General features: G+C 42.9%; 1 protein-coding gene across 1 annotated transcript in view; it reads left to right on the top strand.

The window, feature by feature from the left end:
• Positions 1 to 16,018, top strand: part of LOC138854564 (uncharacterized) — a 53,916-nt gene extending 37,898 nt beyond the window's left edge. The window contains exon 3 of the mRNA XM_070098522.1: positions 15,837 to 16,018. Within this exon, the coding sequence (XP_069954623.1) occupies positions 15,837 to 16,018 (182 nt within the window). The remainder of the gene's footprint in view (positions 1 to 15,836) is intronic.
• The last annotated feature ends 6,831 nt before the right edge of the window (positions 16,019 to 22,849 follow it).

A 22,849-nucleotide genomic window follows, 5' to 3' on the forward strand; every position in this document is an offset into this window, starting at 1 on the left:
TAGGTATTAAAGCCATATGGGGATAATGCTAGAATGTTGTATATACATATAATTACCCTTGAAGGACCAGACAGATATGTTACATAAGTGGTCAGGGGTCAGGCTATGTAGCTTATACCTCTAAATGGGACCCAGGAGCTACAGCTACCTTATACACATAAGAGATCAGGAGCTGTAGCACAGACTGATCTTTTACCATTGTATGTTTGTTACAATAAATAATGAGTCATACAAATGAGTCATACAAATATTCTACATGTATGACTGAGAGTCTGAAACTCTACGGACACTAATGACCACATTTCACTAACTCGACGAAAATCATTACCTGGAGTTTACCTGGAGAGAGTTTCGGGGGTCAACGTCCCCGCGGCCCGGTCTGAGACCAAGCCTCATGGTGGATCAGGGTCTGATCAACCAGGCTGTTACTACTGGACGCACGCAAACTGACGTACGAACCACAGCATGGTTGGTCAGGTACTGACTTTAGGTGCCTGTTCAGTGCCTTCTTAAAGACAGCCTGGGGACTATTGGTAATCCCCACTCAGCAGCTCTGTGACTCTTCGCCTTCGTCTGTATAGGGAACGTCTCTCTCTTTCTAGTTTACATCTTCTCTTTCTTTTTCTTAATGGAATGTGTCTTGGGCAGATCTCGAGAACCACAGAATTCATTTTTTTCAAGGCAAATGTTTGGTTCCGTGTTCTTTACGATATCTTCCCAGCTTGTTTCATTTAGGACATGGTTTACTTGATCCCATTGTATGTTTTTGTTATTGAAATTGAATTTCGTGAAGAGACCTTCATGACTGCTCACATTTCGCTGGTCCGGAGCCCTGTGCATATATGTCTGTACATCTGTTATGTTGTGATCTGAGTGAATTGTCTTTGATACAGTTATATTACGTATATGTGTGTGTGAATTTTCATCTGAGCTGCCTCCCGGGGTGATCTCTGCTAAAACATTGTTTGCTATACTCCTCCATTTTAGGTGTCTCAGGTTGAAATCTCCCAGTAGTAAGATGTTTGGGGCAGGAGTTGGGAGATTTTCCAGACAGTGGTCAATTTTCTCAAGCTGCTCCTGGAATTGCTGGGAAGTTGCATCTGGAGGCTTGTATGCTACCACAATGACAAGGTTTTGGTTTTCGACATTTACCGCCAAAACTTCAACTACATCATTTGAGGTGTTTAGTAGTTCTGTGTAAATGAACAACTCTGTGACATACAGGCCAACCTCCTTGGTGCCTGTTTAGTCTGTCGCAATGGAATAGGTTATAACCTGGGATCCATATTTCGTTGTCATAATGATCCTTTATGTGGGTCTCTGTGAATGCTGCACACATTGCATTTGACTCCGTGAGCAGTCCCTTGACGTAAGGAATTTTGCTGCTTTTTGACGGCTTTAGACCCAGTATGTTTGCCAAGACGAATGTCGTATTTGTGGAATTTAGGGATGGGGGGGTTATTTGCTGGCTCTAGTATCTGTTGTTCTGGAGTAGAGGCCAATGTCCGTGCCTCTGCTCCAGAAGTGTTTTCAGTTGGTGTAGGATTATTGTCATTTCTTGCCAGTCTTTTTTCCCTCCTGGCCCTAAAAAACCTCTGTCCCTGGAGAGGTTGTGGCTCCTCTCTTTTGTTTCCCATAGTCTGGCTGGTCTTTGTCTTCTAGTCCCCTTTAGATGATGTGCCTGGCAGTATGAATTGTAGCATTTTCTTTCATGGATTGATGTGTGACACATTTCTGGGTGAAATAAGTTGCAAGAAGGGAAGTTGCACTCTCCTGTTGTCATGTGGGTGCGGCATTTTATGGGATGGTCAAAGGTGCATGTCCCACCTGTTTTACCAGATATACCGTTCCTGTAGATACCCAAGGCATAATAGTTACATAGATTGTACTTCTCTTTGATAGGATTTATTGTAGCTGCGTTCACTGCTGGTGCATTTATTTCCCCTGTTTTATCAATATCTTTTACCCTTGTATGGACATCAGTGCTTCCATCTCCAGCAGTATCTCTATTTTGAACCTCTGTGGACTAAATAAGGTTGTCTTCAGTGTCCTCCAGGACAACACTAGTACCCTCACGAGCGCTATCTTCTAAGACATCACTAGGACCCTCAGGAACACTTTCCTACAGGACAACACTAGCACCCTTATCACTGTCCTCCAGGACAGCACTAGCACCCTCAGGAGCACTGTCCAAGACAGCCCTGTTCCTACCACTCATCTTTTTTTCCCAGCTGTCATACCATGCTGACATGTCTTTCAAGAAGGATGTTTTATTGGTGTTCTTGTCTTTTAATATACATGTCATTTCCTTATACAGGTGTATCTCGTTTGGACAGACCCAAAAACATCTCTCTGAGTTTAAGTCATGTGCGGTCACTGGTTTAAAATCCCAGCATATACTATGGGACCATTGACCACACAGATGGCAAACAATCCAGGCCTGTCTTCGTCCTTCACCCTTTCTGCAGACTACACAGATCTTCATGGTTGTGGTCATCTTACAATACTTGACAACCCTCCTAGCTAGCTAGTCTATAATTCCTAGAAGTATTTAATTTTTTGTAACAGTTCTTCCGATTTGGATTTATTTCCAACGAGACCGTTTGAATCCGCCCGAATCCGGCTTTATTTCCAACAAACCGTTTGAATCTGCTCGAATCCAGCGAATCCGGAAGAATCCATCGAGTGGATCACTGTATATCTTTTTCCTAATAAGCAACTTAACAGTAGATCTGTTTATCTGTATTGTAACTATTTGTTGTAGTTATTGTTTGAATGTTTGTTAGGGCGCGTAGAGCCCCGTCAGTTAGTGAGACCGGTCAGAGGTTACATTGTTATCAACGAAATCGTTTGAATCCGGTCGTTGGATGAATCCCGGCAGATAAGGATTAGGCTCACTGTGTGATTTTGGACTACCTCATGAAAAGGACTACTGGAAAAAAATAAACAGAGTGATATGTGTTCATTTTGATACAGAAAGAATAACTTGCGTGTTTGGGCGCCGATGGCTTCTGTAGATGAAGATTACTGGAGGAATAATGATTTTCGTTGTGTATATTGCGACTGCTGCTAACTACAGGTTAACCACACACTGCTAACTACAGGTTAACCACACACTGCTAACTACAGGTTAACCACACACTACTAACTACAGGTTAACCACACACTGCTAACTACAGGTTAACCACACACTACTAACTACAGGTTAACGACACATTGCTAACTACAGGTTAACCACACACTGCTAACTACAGGTTAACCACACACTACTAACTACAGGTTAACGACACATTGCTAACTACAGGTTAACCACACACTACTAACTACAGGTTAACGACACATTGCTAACTACAGGTTAACCACACACTGCTAACTACAGGTTAACCACACACTACTAACTACAGGTTAACGACACATTGCTAACTACAGGTTAACCACACACTGCTAACTACAGGTTAACCACACACTACTAACTACAGGTTAACGACACATTGCTAACTACAGGTTAACCACACACTGCTAACTACAGGTTAACCACACACTGCTAACTACAGGTTAACCACACACTGCTAACTACAGGTTAACCACACACTGCTAACTACAGGTTAACCACACACTGCTAACTACAGGTTAAGCACACTGCTAACTACAGGTTAACCACACACTGCTAACTACAGGTTAACCACACACTGCTAACTACAGGTTAACCACACACTGCTAACTACAGGTTTACCACACACTGCTAACTACAGGTTAACCACACACTGCTAACTACAGGTTAACCACACACTGCTAACTACAGGTTAACCACACACTGCTAACTACAGGTTAACCACACACTGCTAACTACAGGTTAACCACACACTGCTAACTACAGGTTAACCACACACTGCTAACTACAGGTTAACCACACACTGCTAACTACAGGTTAACCACACACTGCTAACTACAGGTTAACCACACACTGCTAACTACAGGTTAACCACACACTGCTAACTACAGGTTAACCACACACTGCTAACTACACTGTATACGTCACTCCATCACAATAAGTACTAACAACTATACACTATTTATCATATTTCTACAAAACTGTAGACTTTTCGTATTTCCTGGAGATTTTGCACCTCTTCGTATTTCAACAGTAATGTTTAACTCCTTGGAATTACTAATTATAAGTCAGGTACACCAGCAGACCTATGTTGGAGGTTCTGGCGACTGTTTACAACATGAACCTGCTTCTTTGGGCCTAACACTTCAGATTTTTAATTTCACCTTATCATTTATTATCCATATACTAGGGTACCACTGTGGTACACGCTACAACACTATGTATAACAATAGGGTACCACTGTGGTACACACTACAACACTATGTATAACACTAGGGTACCACTGTGGTACACGCCACAACACTATGTATAACACTAGGGTACCACTGTGGTACACGCTACAACACTATGTATAACACTAGGGTACCACTGTGGTACACACTACAACACTATGTATAACTCTAGGATACCACTGTGGTACACGCTACAACACTATGTATAACACTAGGGTACCACTGTGATACACACTACAACACTATATATAACACTAGGGTACCACTGTGGTATACACTACAACACTATATATAACACCAGGGTACCATTTTGGTATACACTACAACACTATATATAACACTAGGGTACCACTGTGGTATACACTCCAACACTATGTATAACACTAGGGTACCACTGTGGTACACACTACAACACTATGTATAACACAAGGGTACCACTGTGGTACACACTACAACACTATATATAACACCAGGGTACCACTGTGGTATACACTACAACACTATATATAACACTAGGGTACCTGGCAACACTGTATATAACATTGCCAGGGTGCCATTGTGGTATACGCTGCAACACTATATATAACGCTAAGGGTAGAATTGCCCTGTGGTTATACGCCTTTCCTAAACACCTGTATAATAACACCAGAGCCGTTGCCTGGAATGGTTGTGACCACTACAACACCTGTATCTAAGCGGCTTGGGTTCCACTAGTGCTATGCACTGCGAACAATATATGTAACACTGGGGTCACCACTGTGGTTATACGCCATGCACTGCTGCTCTAACGTAGGGGCTATCACTTTGTGGTATACGCTGACAGAATATATAACGCCGGGAGCCTCACTGTGGATGCCTACAACACTATGTATAACACTAAGGATGCCACTGAGGTACACACCTGCAACACTATATAATAACACCAGAATTTACTGCCATTGTAGGTATACCTGCATTCTGAACCCACTATATGTAACACTAAGAATGCCACTGTGGTACGCTACTGGACCTTATGTGTATAACTTTTGCTGAGGTGCCACTGTGTTCATACACTACAACACTATGTAATAACATCCAGGGTGCCTACTGTTGGTATACACCTACAACACTATATATAACACTAGGGTAATGCTGTGGTTATACTACTACTAATGCCTCTCTATAACGGTAGGGTGCCATACTGGTGTACACTACTAACAACTTATATATATGCTTTTGCTTCGTTTTCCACTGTGGTTGCTACCCCACTACAACACTATGTATAACACTAGGGGTGCCACTGTGGTTATACACCTACAACCTACTATGCTGCCAAGGGTGCCACCTGTGGTACTGCTCTGACAACTAACTAATGTGTAATTTGCTAAGGGAATTGCCACTGTAAGGTACACTACTAACAACTATGTAAGGGTAACACTAGGGTACCACTGTAGGTACCTTCACTACAACCTTATATGTAACATAGGGTACCTGTTGTGGTATACACTGCAACACTATGTAATAACACTAGGGAATTGCCTACTGTGGGTATACTGCTACGACTTACTATATAATAACCAGAATTTGCCATGTGGTGCACACTCTGACTTGCTATACCATGCTGCCAGGGTACCGCATGGTGTTTTCACATTCAACAACCTTATGCCATTAACGCCAGGGTGCCACTGTGGTGCACTGGCTATAACACTGTTACATGAAGACCAGGTGCCACTGGTGAATACAGGCCTGCCAACAGCTATATGTATAACACCAGGAATGCCACCTTGTGGTACACTACTAACTCACTGCATGCCACCAGGGTGCCTGCTGTGGTTATACTGCTACAACACTATACATAACACTAAGGTACCCACTGTGGTGTGCACTGCAACACTATATGTAACGACAGAGGGTGCCACTGTGGAGTATACACTACGAAGCACTATATGTAATGCCAGGTGCCACTGCTGGTATATACTGCAACACTATGTCATAGGCACCTCAGGGATTGCCACTGTGGTATACACTACGAACACTATACCTCTAACCCAGGGTGTTACTGCTGAATTAATTGCACTGCAAACACTATACATAACGCAGGGTAACCACCACTGGTGTTGTCCCTTCTGCAACACTATACATGCATGGGAGGGTGCCACTGTGGTATACCTGTGGCACTATGCACATAAGCACTAGGGGTGCCACTGTGTTAGTGTACTGCAACACTGTATGTAACGCTGAGGGATTGCCATATTTGGTGTTACACTACCTACAACTATATATAACACTGCTGGCTTCCACTGTGGTTTACCTACTGAACACTATACATAACACTAGGGTGCCACCTTATGGTGGGTACACCTACAACACTATATCGTACTAAGGGAGATTACCGCTGTGGTATACCTTCTACCAACTGTATAATAATAGGAGCCTCACTGTGGTATACTACTGTTCACTATATATGCTACTAAAGTTGCCACTGTGGGTATACACTGCAACACTATACATAACGCTGAGGGATGCCACTGTTGGTATACACTATTATCAGGAAGACTGTCTTTCCTCTGACAGGAAAGTTGTAATATTATTTTCACTGGCACACTAGGTCTAAAGTTCCCCTCTGATAGTATGGTTATGCTGCCTTATTGTACACTGATTCACCTTTTTTGACTCAGTATATATTATTTTCTGCTAGATTAGTTCTAATTGCTGGAGGGATATATCTTATAAGTTCAGTGGCGCAGTTTTAAGTTCTAGCAGCAAGAGAGACTGTGAAAAAATGCGAATAAACACGGCGGCACGGCGGCACGGCGGTACGGTGGCACGGCGGCACGGCGGCAGTTCTCTGTTCAATATTTGTTCTAATAACTGGCTCTAAAAATTTACTCTGTTCAGGAACATATAGATGATGACTTCTCTACCTGTAAAGTAATACCTATGAACAACTGGCGCAGAACCAACATCCCTAAATAGGTTTTCTGTGGTAGGTCACTAGCAAGTTATTTTGTGTTCTATTTTGTTCCAAATTTACGACCTTCAGTTCTCAAAACAGAGTTGCAACGAGGAGACAGCATATCTTCTGTTATATTTATATGTGAAAATAGCAAAGATCTGTGTACGTAGTCACATCAGGGTTTACCGGTTTGGTATTGTGTGATAACCAGTACCCCTCATCACCCTCAGGGGAAATGTTACTCAACCCCACGTTAATGTTACTCAACCCCACGTTAATGTTACTCAACCCCACGTCAATGTTACTCAACCCCACGTCAATGTTACTCAACCCCACGTTAATGTTACTCAACCCCACGTCAATGTTACTCAACCCCACGTCAATGTTACTCAACCCCACGTCAATGTTACTCAACCCCACGTCAATGTTACTCAACCCCACGTTAATGTTACTCAACCCCACGTTAATGTTACTCAACCCCACGTCTCAATGTTACTCAACCCCACGTTAATGTTACTCAACCCCACGTTACTCAACCCCACGTTAATGTTACTCATGTTACTCAACCCCACGTTAATGTTACTCAACCCCACGTTAATGTTACTCAACCCCACGTGTTACTCAACCCCACGTTAATGTTACTCAACCCCACGTTAATGTTACTCAACCCCACGTCAATGTTACTCAACCCCACGTCAGTGTTACTCAACCCCACGTTAATGTTACTCAACCCCACGTCAATGTTACTCAACCCCACGTTAATGTTACTCAGCCCCACGTCAATGTTACTCAACCCCACGTTAATGTTACTCAACCCCACGTCAATGTTACTCAACCCCACGTTAATGTTACTCAACCACACGTCAGTGTTACTCAACCCCAGGTTAATGTTACTCAACCCCACGTCAATGTTACTCAACCCCACGTCAGTGTTACTCAACCCCACGTCAATGTTACTCAACCCCACGTTAATGTTACTCAACCCCACGTCAATGTTACTCAACCCCACGTCAATGTTACTCAACCCCACGTCAATGTTACTCAACCCCACGTTAATGTTACTCAACCCCACGTCAATGTTACTCAACCCCACGTCAATGTTACTCAACCCCACGTCAATGTTACTCAACCCCATGTCAATCAATGTTACTCAACCCCTTACTCAACCCCACGTCAATGTTACTCAACCCCACGTCAATGTTACTCAACCCCACGTTAATGTTACTCAACCCCACGTCTTAACCCCAATGTTACTCAACCCCACGTCAATGTTACTCAACCCCACGTTAATGTTACTCAACCCCACGTTAATGTTACTCAGCCCCACGTCAATGTTACTCAACCCCACGTAAATGTTACAATGTTACTCAACCCCACGTCAATGTTACTCAACCCCACGTTAATGTTACTCAACCCCACGTCAATGTTACTCAACCCCACGTCAATGTTACTCAACCCCACGTAAATGTTACTCAACCCCACGTCAGTGTTACGTTAATGTTACTCAACCCCACGTCAGTGTTACTCAACCCCACGTCAATGTTACTCAACCCCACGTCAATGTTACTCAACCCCATGTCAATGTTACTCAACCCCACGTCAATGTTACTCAACCCCACGTCAATGTTACTCAACCCCATGTCAATGTTACTCAACCCCACGTCAATGTTACTCAACCCCACGTCAATGTTACTCAACCCCATGTCAATATTACTCAACCCCACGTCAATGTTACTCAACCCCACGTCAATGTTACTCAACCCCACGTTAATGTTACTCAACCCCACGTCAATGTTACTCAACCCCACGTCAGTGTTACTCTACCCCACGTCAATGTTACTCAACCCCACGTCAGTGTTATTCAACCCCACGTCAATGTTACTCAACCCCACGTCAATGTTACTCAACCCCACGTCAGTGTTACTCAACCCCACGTCAATGTTACTCAACCCCACGTCAATGTTACTCAACCCCACGGCAATGTTACTCAACCCCACGTCAATGTTACTCAACCCCACGTCAGTGTTACTCAACCCCACGTCAATGTTACTCAACCCCATGTCAATGTTACTCAACCCCACGTCAATGTTACTCAACCCCACGTCAATGTTACTCAACCCCATGTCAATGTTACTCAACCCCACGTCAATGTTACTCAACCCCACGTCAATGTTACTCAACCCCACGTTAATGTTACTCAACCCCACGTCAATGTTACTCAACCCCACGTCAGTGTTACTCAACCCCACGTCAATGTTACTCAACCCCACGTCAGTGTTACTCAACCCCACGTCAATATTACTCAACCCCACGTCAATGTTACTCAACCCCACGTCAGTGTTACTCAACCCCACGTCAATGTTACTCAAACCCACGTCAATGTTAACCACACACTGCTAACTACAGGTTAACCACACACTGCTAACTACAGGTTAACCACACACTGCTAACTACAGGTTAACCACACACTGATAACTGCAGGTTAACCACACACTGCTAACTACAGGTTAACCACACACTGCTAACTACAGGTTAACCACACACTGCTAACTACAGGTTAACCACACACTGCTAACTACAGGTTAACCACACACTGCTAACTACACTGTATACGTCACTCCATCACAATAAGTACTAACAACTATACACTATTTATCATATTTCTACAAAACTGTAGACTTTTCGTATTTCCTGGAGATTTTGCACCTCTTCGTATTTCAACAGTAATGTTTAACTCCTTGGAATTACTAATTATAAGTCAGGTACACCAGCAGACCTACGTTGGAGGTTCTGGCGACTGTTTACAACATGAACCTGCCTCTTTGGGCCTAACACTTCAGATTTTTAATTTCACCTTATCATTTATTATCCATATACTAGGGTACCACTGTGGTACACGCTACAACACTATGTATAACACTAGGGTACCACTGTGGTACACACTACAACACTATGTATAACACTAGGGTACCACTGTGGTACACGCCACAACACTATGTATAACACTAGGGTACCACTGTGGTACACGCTACAACACTATGTATAACACTAGGGTACCACTGGGGTACACGCTACAACACTATGTATAACACTAGGGTACCAATGTGGTACACACTACAACACTATGTATAACACTAGGGTACTACTGTGGTACACACTACAACACTATGTATAACACTAGGGTACTACTGTGGTACACACTACAACACTATGTATAACACTAGGGTACCACTGAGGTACACACTACAACACTATATATAACACCAGGGAACCACTGTAGTATACACTACAGCACTATATATAACACTAGGGTACCACTGTGGTATACACTACAACACTATATATAACACCAGGGTACCACTGTGGTATACACTACAACACTATATATAACACTAGCGTACCACTGTGGTATACACTACAACACTATATATAACACTAGGGTATCACTGTGGTATACACTACAACACTATATATAACACTAGGGTACCAATGTGGTATACACTACAACACTATATATAACACCAGGGTACCACTGTGGTATACACTACAACACTATATATAACACTAGGGTACCACTGTGGTACACACTACAACACTATATATAACACTAGGGTACCACTGTGGTATACACGACAACACTATATATAACACCAGGGTACCACTGTGGTATACACTACAACACTATGTATAACACTAGGGTACCACTGTGGTACACACTACAACACTATGTATAACACTAGGGTACCACTGTGGTACACACTACAACACTATATATAACACCAGGGTACCATTGTGGTATACACTACAACACTATATATAACACTAGGGTACCACTGTGGTATACACTACAACACTATATATAACACCAGGGTACCACTGTGGTATACACTACAACACTATATATAACACTTGGGTGCCACTGTGGTATACACTACAACAATATATATAACACTAGGGTACCACTGTGGTATACACTACAACACTATATATAACACCTGGGTATCACTGTGGTATACACTACAACACTATATATAACACCAGGGTACCACTGTGGTACACGCTACAACACTATGTATAACACTAGGATACCACTGGGGTATACACTACAACACTATATATAACACCAGGGTACCACTGTGGTATACACTACAACACTATACATAACACTAGGGTACCACTGTGGTATACACTACAACACTATATATAACACCAGGGTACCACTGTGGTATACACTACAACGCTATACATAACACTAGGGTACCACTGTGGTATACACTACAACACTATACATAACACTAGGGTACCACTGTGATACACACTACAACACTATATATAACACCAGGGTACCACTGTGGTATACACTACAACACTATATATATCACTAGGGTACCACTGTGGTATACACTACAACTCTATATATAACACCAGGGTACCACTGTGGTATACACTACAACACTATACATAACACTAGGGTACCACTGTGGTATACACTACAACACTATACATAACACTAGGATACCACTGTGGTATACACTACAACACTATACATAACACCAGGGTACCACTGTGGCATACTCTACAACACTATACATAACACTAGGGTACCACTGTGGTATACACTACAACACTATATATAACACTAGGGTACCACTGTGGTATACACTATAACACTATACATAACACTAGGGTACCACTGTAGTACACACTACAACACTATATATAACGCTAGGGTGCCACTGTGGTATACACTACAACACTATGTAACACCAGGGTACCACTGTGGTATACACTACAACACTATATATAACACCAGGGTACCACTGTGGTATACACTACAACACTATACATAACACTAGGGTACCACTGTGGTATACACTACAACACTATATATAACACCAGGGTACCACTGTGGTATACACTACAACACTATATATAACACTAGGATACCACTGTGGTATACACTACAACACTATATATAACACCACGGTACCACTGTGGTATACACTACAACACTATATATAACACTAGGGTACCACTGTGGTATACACTACAACACTATATATAACACTAGGGTACCACTGTGGTATACACTACAACACTATATATAACACCAGGGTACCACTGTGGTATACACTACAATACTATATATAACACTAGGGTACCACTGTGGTATACACTACAACACTATACATAACACTGAGGGTACCACTGTGGTATACACTACAACACTATATATAACACCAGGGTACCACTGTGGTATACACTACAACACAATATATAACACTAGGGTATCACTGTGGTATACACTACAACACTATATGTAACACTAGGGTACCACTGTGGTATACACTACAACACTATATATAACACTAGGGTACCACTGTGGTATACACTACAACACTATATATAACACTAGGGTACCACTGTGGTATACACTACAACACTATACATAACACTAGGGTACCACTGTGGTATACACTACAACACTATATATAACACTAGGGTACCACTGTGGTATACACTACAACACTATACATAACACTAGGGTACCACTGTGGTATACACTACAACACTATATATAACACTAGGGTACCACTGTGGTATACACTACAACACTATATATAACACTAGGGTACCACTGTGGTATACACTACAACACTATATATAACACTAGGGTACCACTGTGGTATACACTACAACACTCTATATAACACTAGGGTACCACTGTGGTATACACTACAACACTATATATAGCACTAGGGTATCACTGTGGTATACACTACAACACTATACATAACACCAGGGTACCACTGTGGTATACACTACAACACTCTATATAACACTAGGGTACCACTGTGGTATACACTGCAACACTATATATAACACTAGGGTATCACTGTGGTATACACTACAACACTATACATAACACCAGGGTACCACTGTGGTATACACTACAACACTATATATAACACTAGGGTACCACTGTGGTATACACTACAACACTATACATAACACTAGGGTACCACTGTGGTATACACTACAACACTATATATAACACTAGGGTACCACTGTGGTATACACTACAACACTATATATAACACCAGGGTACCACTGTGGTATACACTACAACACTCTATATAACACTAGGGTACCACTGTGGTATACACTACAACACTATATATAACACCAGGGTACCACTGTGGTATACACTACAATACTATATATAACACTAGGGTACCACTGTGGTATACACTACAACACTATACATAACACTGAGGGTACCACTGTGGTATACACTACAACACTATATATAACACCAGGGTACCACTGTGGTATACACTACAACACAATATATAACACTAGGGTACCACTGTGGTATACACTACAACACTATATGTAACACTAGGGTACCACTGTGGTATACACTACAACACTATATATAACACTAGGGTACCACTGTGGTATACACTACAACACTATATATAACACTAGGGTACCACTGTGGTATACACTACAACACTATACATAACACTAGGGTACCACTGTGGTATACACTACAACACTATATATAACACTAGGGTACCACTGCGGTATACACTACAACACTATACATAACACTAGGGTACCACTGTGGTATACACTACAACACTATATATAACACTAGGGTACCACTGTGGTATGCACTACAACACTATATATAACACTAGGGTACCACTGTGGTATACACTACAACACTATATTTAACACTAGGGTACCACTGTGGTATACACTACAACACTCTATATAACACTAGGGTACCACTGTGGTATACACTACAACACTATATATAGCACTAGGGTATCACTGTGGTATACACTACAACACTATACATAACACCAGGGTACCACTGTGGTATACACTACAACACTCTATATAACACTAGGGTACCACTGTGGTATACACTGCAACACTATATATAACACTAGGGTATCACTGTGGTATACACTACAACACTATACATAACACCAGGGTACCACTGTGGTATACACTACAACACTATATGTAACACTAGGGTACCACTGTGGTATTCACTACAACACTATACATAACACTAGGGTACCACTGTGGTATACACTACAACACTATATATAACACTAGGGTACCACTGTGGTATACACTACAACACTATATATAACACCAGGGTACCACTGTGGTATACACTACAACACTCTATATAACACTATATATAACACTAGGGTACCACTGTGGTATACACTACAACACTATACATAACACCAGGGTACCACTGTGGTATACACTACAACACTATATATAACACTAGGGTACCACTGTGGTATACACTAGAACACTATACATAACACTAGGGGACCACTGTGGTATACACTACAACACTATATATAACACTAGGGTACCACTGTGGTATACACTACAACACTATACATAACACTAGGGTACCACTGTGGTATACACTACAACACTATACATAACACTAGGGTACCACTGTGGTATACAGTACAACACTATATATAACACTAGGGTACCACTGTGGTATACACTACAACACTATATATAACACTAGGGTACCACTGTGGTATTACCTACAACACTATACATAACACTAGGGTACCACTGTGGTATACACTACAACACTATACATAACACTAGGGTACCACTGTGGTATACACTACAACACTATATATAACACCAGGGTACCACTGTGGTATACACTACAACACTATACATAACACTAGGGTACCACTGTGGTATACACTACAACACTATACATAACACCAGGGTACCACTGTGGTATACACTACAACTCTATACATAACACTAGGGTACCACTGTGGTATACACTACAACACTATATATAACACCAGGGTACCACTGTGGTATACACTACAACACTATACATAACACTAGGGTACCACTGTGGTATACACTACAACACTATACATAACACCAGGGTACCACTGTGGTATACACTACAACACTATATATAACACCAGGGTACCACTGTGGTATACACTACAACATTATACATAACACTAGGGTACCACTGTGGTATACACTACAACACTATACATAACACCAGGGTACCACTGTGGTATACACTACAACACTATACATAACACCAGGGTACCACTGTGGTATACACTACAACACTATATATAACACCAGGGTACCACTGTGGTATACACTACAACACTATATATAACACCAGGGTACCACTGTGGTATACACTACAACAATATATATAACACCAGGGTACCACTGTGGTATACACTACAACACTATACATAACACCAGGGTACCACTGTGGTATACACTACAACACTATACATAACACAGTATTATCAGGAAGACTGTCTTTCCTCTGACAGGAAAGTTGTAATATTATTTTCAGTGGCACACTAGGTCTAAAGTTCCCCTCTGATAGTATGGTTATGCTGCCTTATTGTACACTGATTCACCTTTTTTGACTCAGTATATATTATTTTCTGCTAGATTAGTTCTAATTGCTGGAGGGATATATCTTATAAGTTCAGTGCCGCAGTTTTAAGTTCTAGCAGCAAGAGAGACTGTGAAAAAATGCGAATAAACACGGCGGCACGGCGGCACGGCGGTACGGTGGCACGGCGGCACGGCGGTACGGTGGCACGGCGGCACGGCGGTACGGTGGCACGGCGGCACGGCGGCAGTTCTCTGTTCAATATTTGTTCTAATAACTGGCTCTAAAAATTTACTCTGTTCAGGAACATATAGATGATGACTTCTCTACCTGTAAAGTAATACCTATGAACAACTGGCGCAGAACCAACATCCCTAAATAGGTTTTCTGTGGTAGGTCACTAGCAAGTTATTTTGTGTTCTATTTTGTTCCAAATTTACGACCTTCAGTTCTCAAAACAGAGTTGCAACGAGGAGACAGCATATCTTCTGTTATATTTATATGTGAAAATAGCAAAGATCTGTGTACGTAGTCACATCAGGGTTTACCGGTTTGGTATTGTGTGATAACCAGTACCCCTCATCACCCTCAGGGGAAATGTTACTCAACCCCACGTTAATGTTACTCAACCCCACGTTAATGTTACTCAACCCCACGTCAATGTTACTCAACCCCACGTCAATGTTACTCAACCCCACGTTAATGTTACTCAACCCCACGTCAATGTTACTCAACCCCACGTCAATGTTACTGAACCCCACGTCAATGTTACTCAACCCCACGTTAATGTTACTCAACCCCACGTTAATGTTACTCAACCCCACGTCAATGTTACTCAACCCCACGTCAGTGTTACTCAACCCCACGTTAATGGTACTCAACCCCACGTCAATGTTACTCAACCCCACGTCAATGTTACTCAACCCCACGTTAATGTTACTCAACCCCACGTTAATGTTACTCAACCCCACGTTAATGTTACTCAACCCCACGTCAGTGTTACTCAACCCCACGTTAATGTTACTCAACCCCACGTTAATGTTACTCAACCCCACGTCAATGTTACTCAACCCCACGTCAGTGTTACTCAACCCCACGTTAATGTTACTCAACCCCACGTCAAAGTTACTCAACCCCACGTTAATGTTACTCAACCCCACGTCAGTGTTACTCAACCCCACGTTAATGTTACTCAACCCCACGTTAATGTTACTCAACCCCACGTCAATGTTACTCAACCCCACGTCAGTGTTACTCAACCCCACGTTAATGTTACTCAACCCCACGTCAATGTTACTCAACCCCACGTCAATGTTACTCAACCCCACGTCAATGTTACTCAACCCCACGTTAATGTTACTCAACCCCACGTCAATGTTACTCAACCCCACGTTAATGTTACTCAACCCCACGTTAGTGTTACTCAACCCCACGTCAATGATACTCAACCCCACGTCAATGTTACTCAACCCCACGTTAATGTTACTCAACCCCACGTTAGTGTTACTCAACCCCACGTTAATGTTACTCAACCTCACGTTAATGTTACTCAACCTCACGTTAATGTTACTCAACCCCACGTCAATGTTACTCAACCCCACGTTAATGTTACTCAACCCCACGTTAGTGTTACTCATCCCCACGTTAATGTTACTCAACCTCACGTTAATGTTACTCAACCTCACGTTAATGTTACTCAACCCCACGTTAATGTTACTCAACCCCACGTTAGTGTTACTCAACCCCACGCCAATGTTACTCAACCCCACGTCAATGTTACTCAACCCCACGTCAATGTTACTCAACCCCACATCAATGTTACTCAACCCCACGTTAATGTTACTCAACCCCACGTTAGTGTTACTCAACCCCACGTTAATGTTACTCAACCTCACGTTAATGTTACTCAACCCCACGTCAATGTTACTCAACCCCTCGTCAATGTTACTCAACCCCACGTTAATGTTACTCAACCCCACGTCAGTGTTACTCAACCCCACGTTAATGTTACTCAACCCCACGTCACTCAACCCCACGTTAATGTTAATCAACCCCACGTCACTCAACCCCACGGCAATGTTACTCAACCCCACGTCACTCAACCCCACGGCAATGTTACTCAACCCCACGTTAATGTTACTCAACCCCACGTCAGTGTTACTCAACCCCACTTTAATGTTACTCAACCCCACGTCACTCAACCCCACGTTAATGTTACTTAACCCCACGTTAATGTTACTCAACCCCACGTCACTCAACCCCACGGCAATGTTACTCAACCCCACGTTAATGTTACTCAACCCAACGTCAGTGTTACTCAACCCCACGTTAATGTTACTCAACCCCACGTCAATGTTACTCAACCCCACGTCAGTGTTACTCAACCCCACGTCAGTGTTACTCAACCCCATGTCAATGTTACTCAACCCCACGTCAATGTTACTCAACCCCACGTTAATGTTACTCAACCCCACGTCAGTGTTACTCAACCCCACGTCACTCAACCCCACGTTAATGGTACTCAACCCCACGTCAATGTTACTCAACCCCACGTCAGTGTTACTCAACCCCACGTTAATGTTACTCAACCCCACGTCAATGTTACTCAACCCCACGTTAATGTTACTCAACCCCACGTCAGTGTTACTCAACCCCACGTTAATGTTACTCAACCCCACGTTAATGTTACTCAACCCCACGTCAATGTTACTCAACCCCACGTCAGTGTTACTCAACCCCACGTCAATGTTACTCAACCCCACGTCAATGTTACTCAACCCCACGTTAATGTTACTCAACCCCACGTCAGTGTTACTCAACCCCACGTTAATGTTACTCAACCCCACGTTAATTTACTCAACCCCACGTCAATCTTACACAACCCCACGTCAGTGTTACTCAACCCCACGTTAATGTTACTCAACCCCACGTCAATGTTACTCAACCCCACGTCAATGTTACTCAACCCCACGTCAATGTTACTCAACCCCACGTTAATGTTACTCAACCCCACGTCAATGTTACTCAACCCCACGTTAATGTTACTCAACCCCACGTCAGTGTTACTCAACCCCACGTCAATGTTACTCAACCCCACGTCAATGTTACTCAACCCCACGTTAATGTTACTCAACCCCACGTAATTGTTACTCAACCCCACGTTAATGTTACTCAACCCCACGTCAATGTTACTCAACCCCACGTTAATGTTACTCAACCCCACGTCAATGTTACTCAACCCCACGTTAATGTTACTCAACCCACGTTAGTGTTACTCATCCCCACGTTAATGTTACTCAACCCACGTTAATGTTACTCAACCTCACGTTAATGTTACTCAACCCCACGTTAATGTTACTCAACCCCACGTTAGTGTTACTCAACCCCACGCCAATGTTACTCAACCCCACTTAAATGTTACTCAACCCCACGTCAATGTTACTCAACCCCACATCAATGTTACTCAATTAATGTTACTCAACCCCACGTTAGTGTTACTCAACCCCACGTTAATGTTACTCAACCCACGTTAATGTTACTCAACCCCACGTCAATGTTACTCAACCCCTCGTCAATGTTACTCAACCCCACGTTAATGTTACTCAACCCCACGTCAGTGTTACTCAACCCCACGTTAATGTTACTCAACCCCACGTCACTCAACCCCACGTTAATGTTAATCAACCCCACGTCACTCAACCCCACGGCAATGTTACTCAACACCACGTCACTCAACCCCACGGCAATGTTACTCAACCCCACGTTAATGTTACTCAACCCCACGTCAGTGTTACTCAACCCCACTTTAATGTTACTCAACCCCACGTCACTCAACCCCACGTGTTACTCACGTTAATGTTACTCCCCCACGTCACTCAACCCCACGTCAATGTTACTCAACCCCACGTTAATGTTACTCAACCCCACGTCAATGTTACTCAACCCCACGTTAATGTTACTCAACCCCACGTCAATGTTACTCAACCCCACGTCAGTGTTACTCAACCCCACGTCAATGTTACTCAACCCCACGTCAATGTTACTCAACCCCACGTCAATGTTACTCAACCCCACGTCAATGTTACTCAACCCCACGTCAATGTTACTCAACCCCACGTCAATGTTACTCAACCCCACGTTAATGTTACTCAACCCCACGTTAATGTTACTCAACCCCACGTCAATGTTACTCAACCCCACGTTAATGTTACTCAACCCCACGTTAATGTTACTCAACCCCACGTTAATGTTACTCAACCCCACGTCACTCAACCCCACGTCAATGTTACTCAACCCCACGTTAATGTTACTCAACCCCACGTTAATGTTACTCAACACCACATTAATGTTACTCAACCCCACGTCATTCAACCCCACGTCAATGTTACTCAACCCCACGTTAATGTTACTCTACCCCACGTTAATGTTACTCAACCCCACGTTAATGTTACTCAACCCCACGTTAATGTTACTCAACCCCACGTCAATGTTACTCAACCCCACGTTAATGTCACTCAACCCCACGTTAATGTTACTCAATCCCACGTCAATGTTACTCAACCCCACGTTAATGTTACTCAACCCCACGTCAATGTTACTCAACCCCACGTTAATGTTACTCAACCCCACGTTAATGTTACTCAACCCCACGTTAATGTTACTCAACCCCACGTTAATGTTACTCAACCCCACGTTAATGTTACTCAACCCCACGTCAATGTTACTCAACCCCACGTTAATGTTACTCAACCCCACGTTAATGTTACTCAACCCCACGTCAATGTTACTCAACCCCACGTTAATGTTACTCAACCCCACGTTAATGTTACTCAACCCCACGTCAATTTTACTCAACCCCACGTTAATGTTACTCAACCCCACGTCAATGTTACTCAACCCCACGTTAATGTTACTCAACCCCACGTCAATGTTACTCAACCCCACGTCAATGTTACTCAACCCCACGTTAATGTTACTCAACCCCACGTTAATGTTACTCAACCCCACGTTAATGTTACTCAACCCCACGTTAATGTTACTCAACCCCACGTCAATGTTACTCAACCCCACGTTAATGTTACTCAAACCCACGTTAATGTTACTCAACCCCACGTTAATGTTACTCAACCCCACGTCAATGTTACTCAACCCCACGTCACTCAACCCCACGTTAATGTTACTCAACCCCACGTTAATGTTACTCAACCCCACGTCACTCAACCCCACGTTAATGTCACTCAACCCCACGTTAATGTTACTCAACCCCACGTTAATGTTACTCAACCCCACGTCAGTGTTACTCAAACCCACGTCAGTGTTACTCAACCCCACGTTAATGTCACTCAACACCACGTTAATGTTACTCAACCCCACGTTAATGTTACTCAACCCCACGTCAGTGTTACTCAACCCCACGTCAATGTTACTCAACCCCACGTCACTCAACCCCACGTCAATGTTACTCAACCCCACGTCAGTGTTACTCAACCCCACGTCAATAAATGATTCCTTCTTTTCATTCATTCATTTATACATTGGAGTGTTTGGATCGTCACACTGGCATACATGAGTGCCCAAACCTCTCTCAACTTCAAAATTAGGATTTATAAATGGGTTATATGACTGAATGAGGATGGAGGTGATGGTGTTGCAGTAGAATATTTTAATGCGGAAATATCTACCGTCCTCTCTTTAATACGCTGCTGACATTCACGTGACAAACTTGCCTCTCTCTCGCCCAGAACATAAAATATTCATTAGTGCCCCCCCCCATGTAAACTTACTACAATAACAACCCCTCCCACAAATAAGACCGGCCGCTGGTACTCAAGACGTTGCTATATATTAATTATAGCCTCTGGGGAACTTGGATGATTTAAATTAAATGTACATGAGGCGTTGATCAGTATTTTATGATTCCGTCCAGAGCGACAAGTTTGTCAGGTGAATTCCAGCAGCCTTTTAAAAAGTGGAAGGTTGATGGTTTTAAAAAAACCATACCACGGGCGGGGATAGAACCCGCGATCAGAGTCTCAAAACTCCAGACCGTCGCGTTAGCCAGTTAGCGGGTTCTATCCCCGCCCGTGGTATGGTTTGTTTGCAATCGTGTCATTACGATTTCGTGAGTCTTGATGGATTTCTTTGTTGCCTTATACCACATAAGGGGCCAGGAGCTGTAGCATAAACTCATTTTTTATCATTGTATGTTTATTATAATGAATGATGAGTCGTGTGTGTGGAAGATAATGTCTAAAGTACAAATATTGTACTTATATGACTGAGACTCTGAAACTCTACGGACATTAATAACCACATTTCATTAACTCGACGAAAAATCATTACTGTAAGTCAGTTAAAAAAATCGAATTTTCACATTTACAAATCGAGGGAATTGTTGTTCCAGAGAACTTGAGAAACATGAAACCTTGATACGAGGAAATGGAGCTAAACTCTCGGGGAAAAGATACAAAATCTCCGGAATAAATTCGAAAAACAAAAAAAATCTTGTTCCCGCTGATGCAGTCTTGATCCGAGGAATTGGAGCTCGTCATAGCGAGAGTCAGGGGCCTCGCCATAGCGTGATAAACCCTGGAGGGCGCTAGTCGTAGCGAGACTCATCGTAGCGAGACTCATCGTAGCCAGACTCATCGTAGCCAGACTCATCGTAGCGAGACTCATCGTAGCGAGACTCATCGTAGCGAGACTCATCGTAGCCAGACTCATCGTATTGAGACTCATCGTATTGAGACTCATCGTAGCTAGACTCATCGTAGCCAGACTCATCGTAGCCAGACTCATCGTATTGAGACTCATCGTAGCCAGACTCATCGTAGCCAGACTCATCGTAGCCAGACTCATCGTATTGAGACTCATCGTATTGAGACTCATCGTAGCTAGACTCATCGTAGCCAGACTCATCGTAGCCAGACTCATCGTATTGAGACTCATCGTAGCTAGACTCATCGTAGCCAGACTCATCGTAGCCAGACTCATCGTAGCGAGACTCGTCGTAGCGAGACTCGTCGTAGCGAGACTCATCACAGCTACTCTCTACTACTTGTAACATAGCTGACCAGAGGCTCTGCCTGCAGTGTCTGCTGACTGTGGCTCTGCCTGCA

This window comes from Cherax quadricarinatus, chromosome 62 (assembly GCF_038502225.1).
Source record: "Cherax quadricarinatus isolate ZL_2023a chromosome 62, ASM3850222v1, whole genome shotgun sequence".
Lineage (NCBI taxonomy): Eukaryota > Metazoa > Arthropoda > Malacostraca > Decapoda > Parastacidae > Cherax > Cherax quadricarinatus.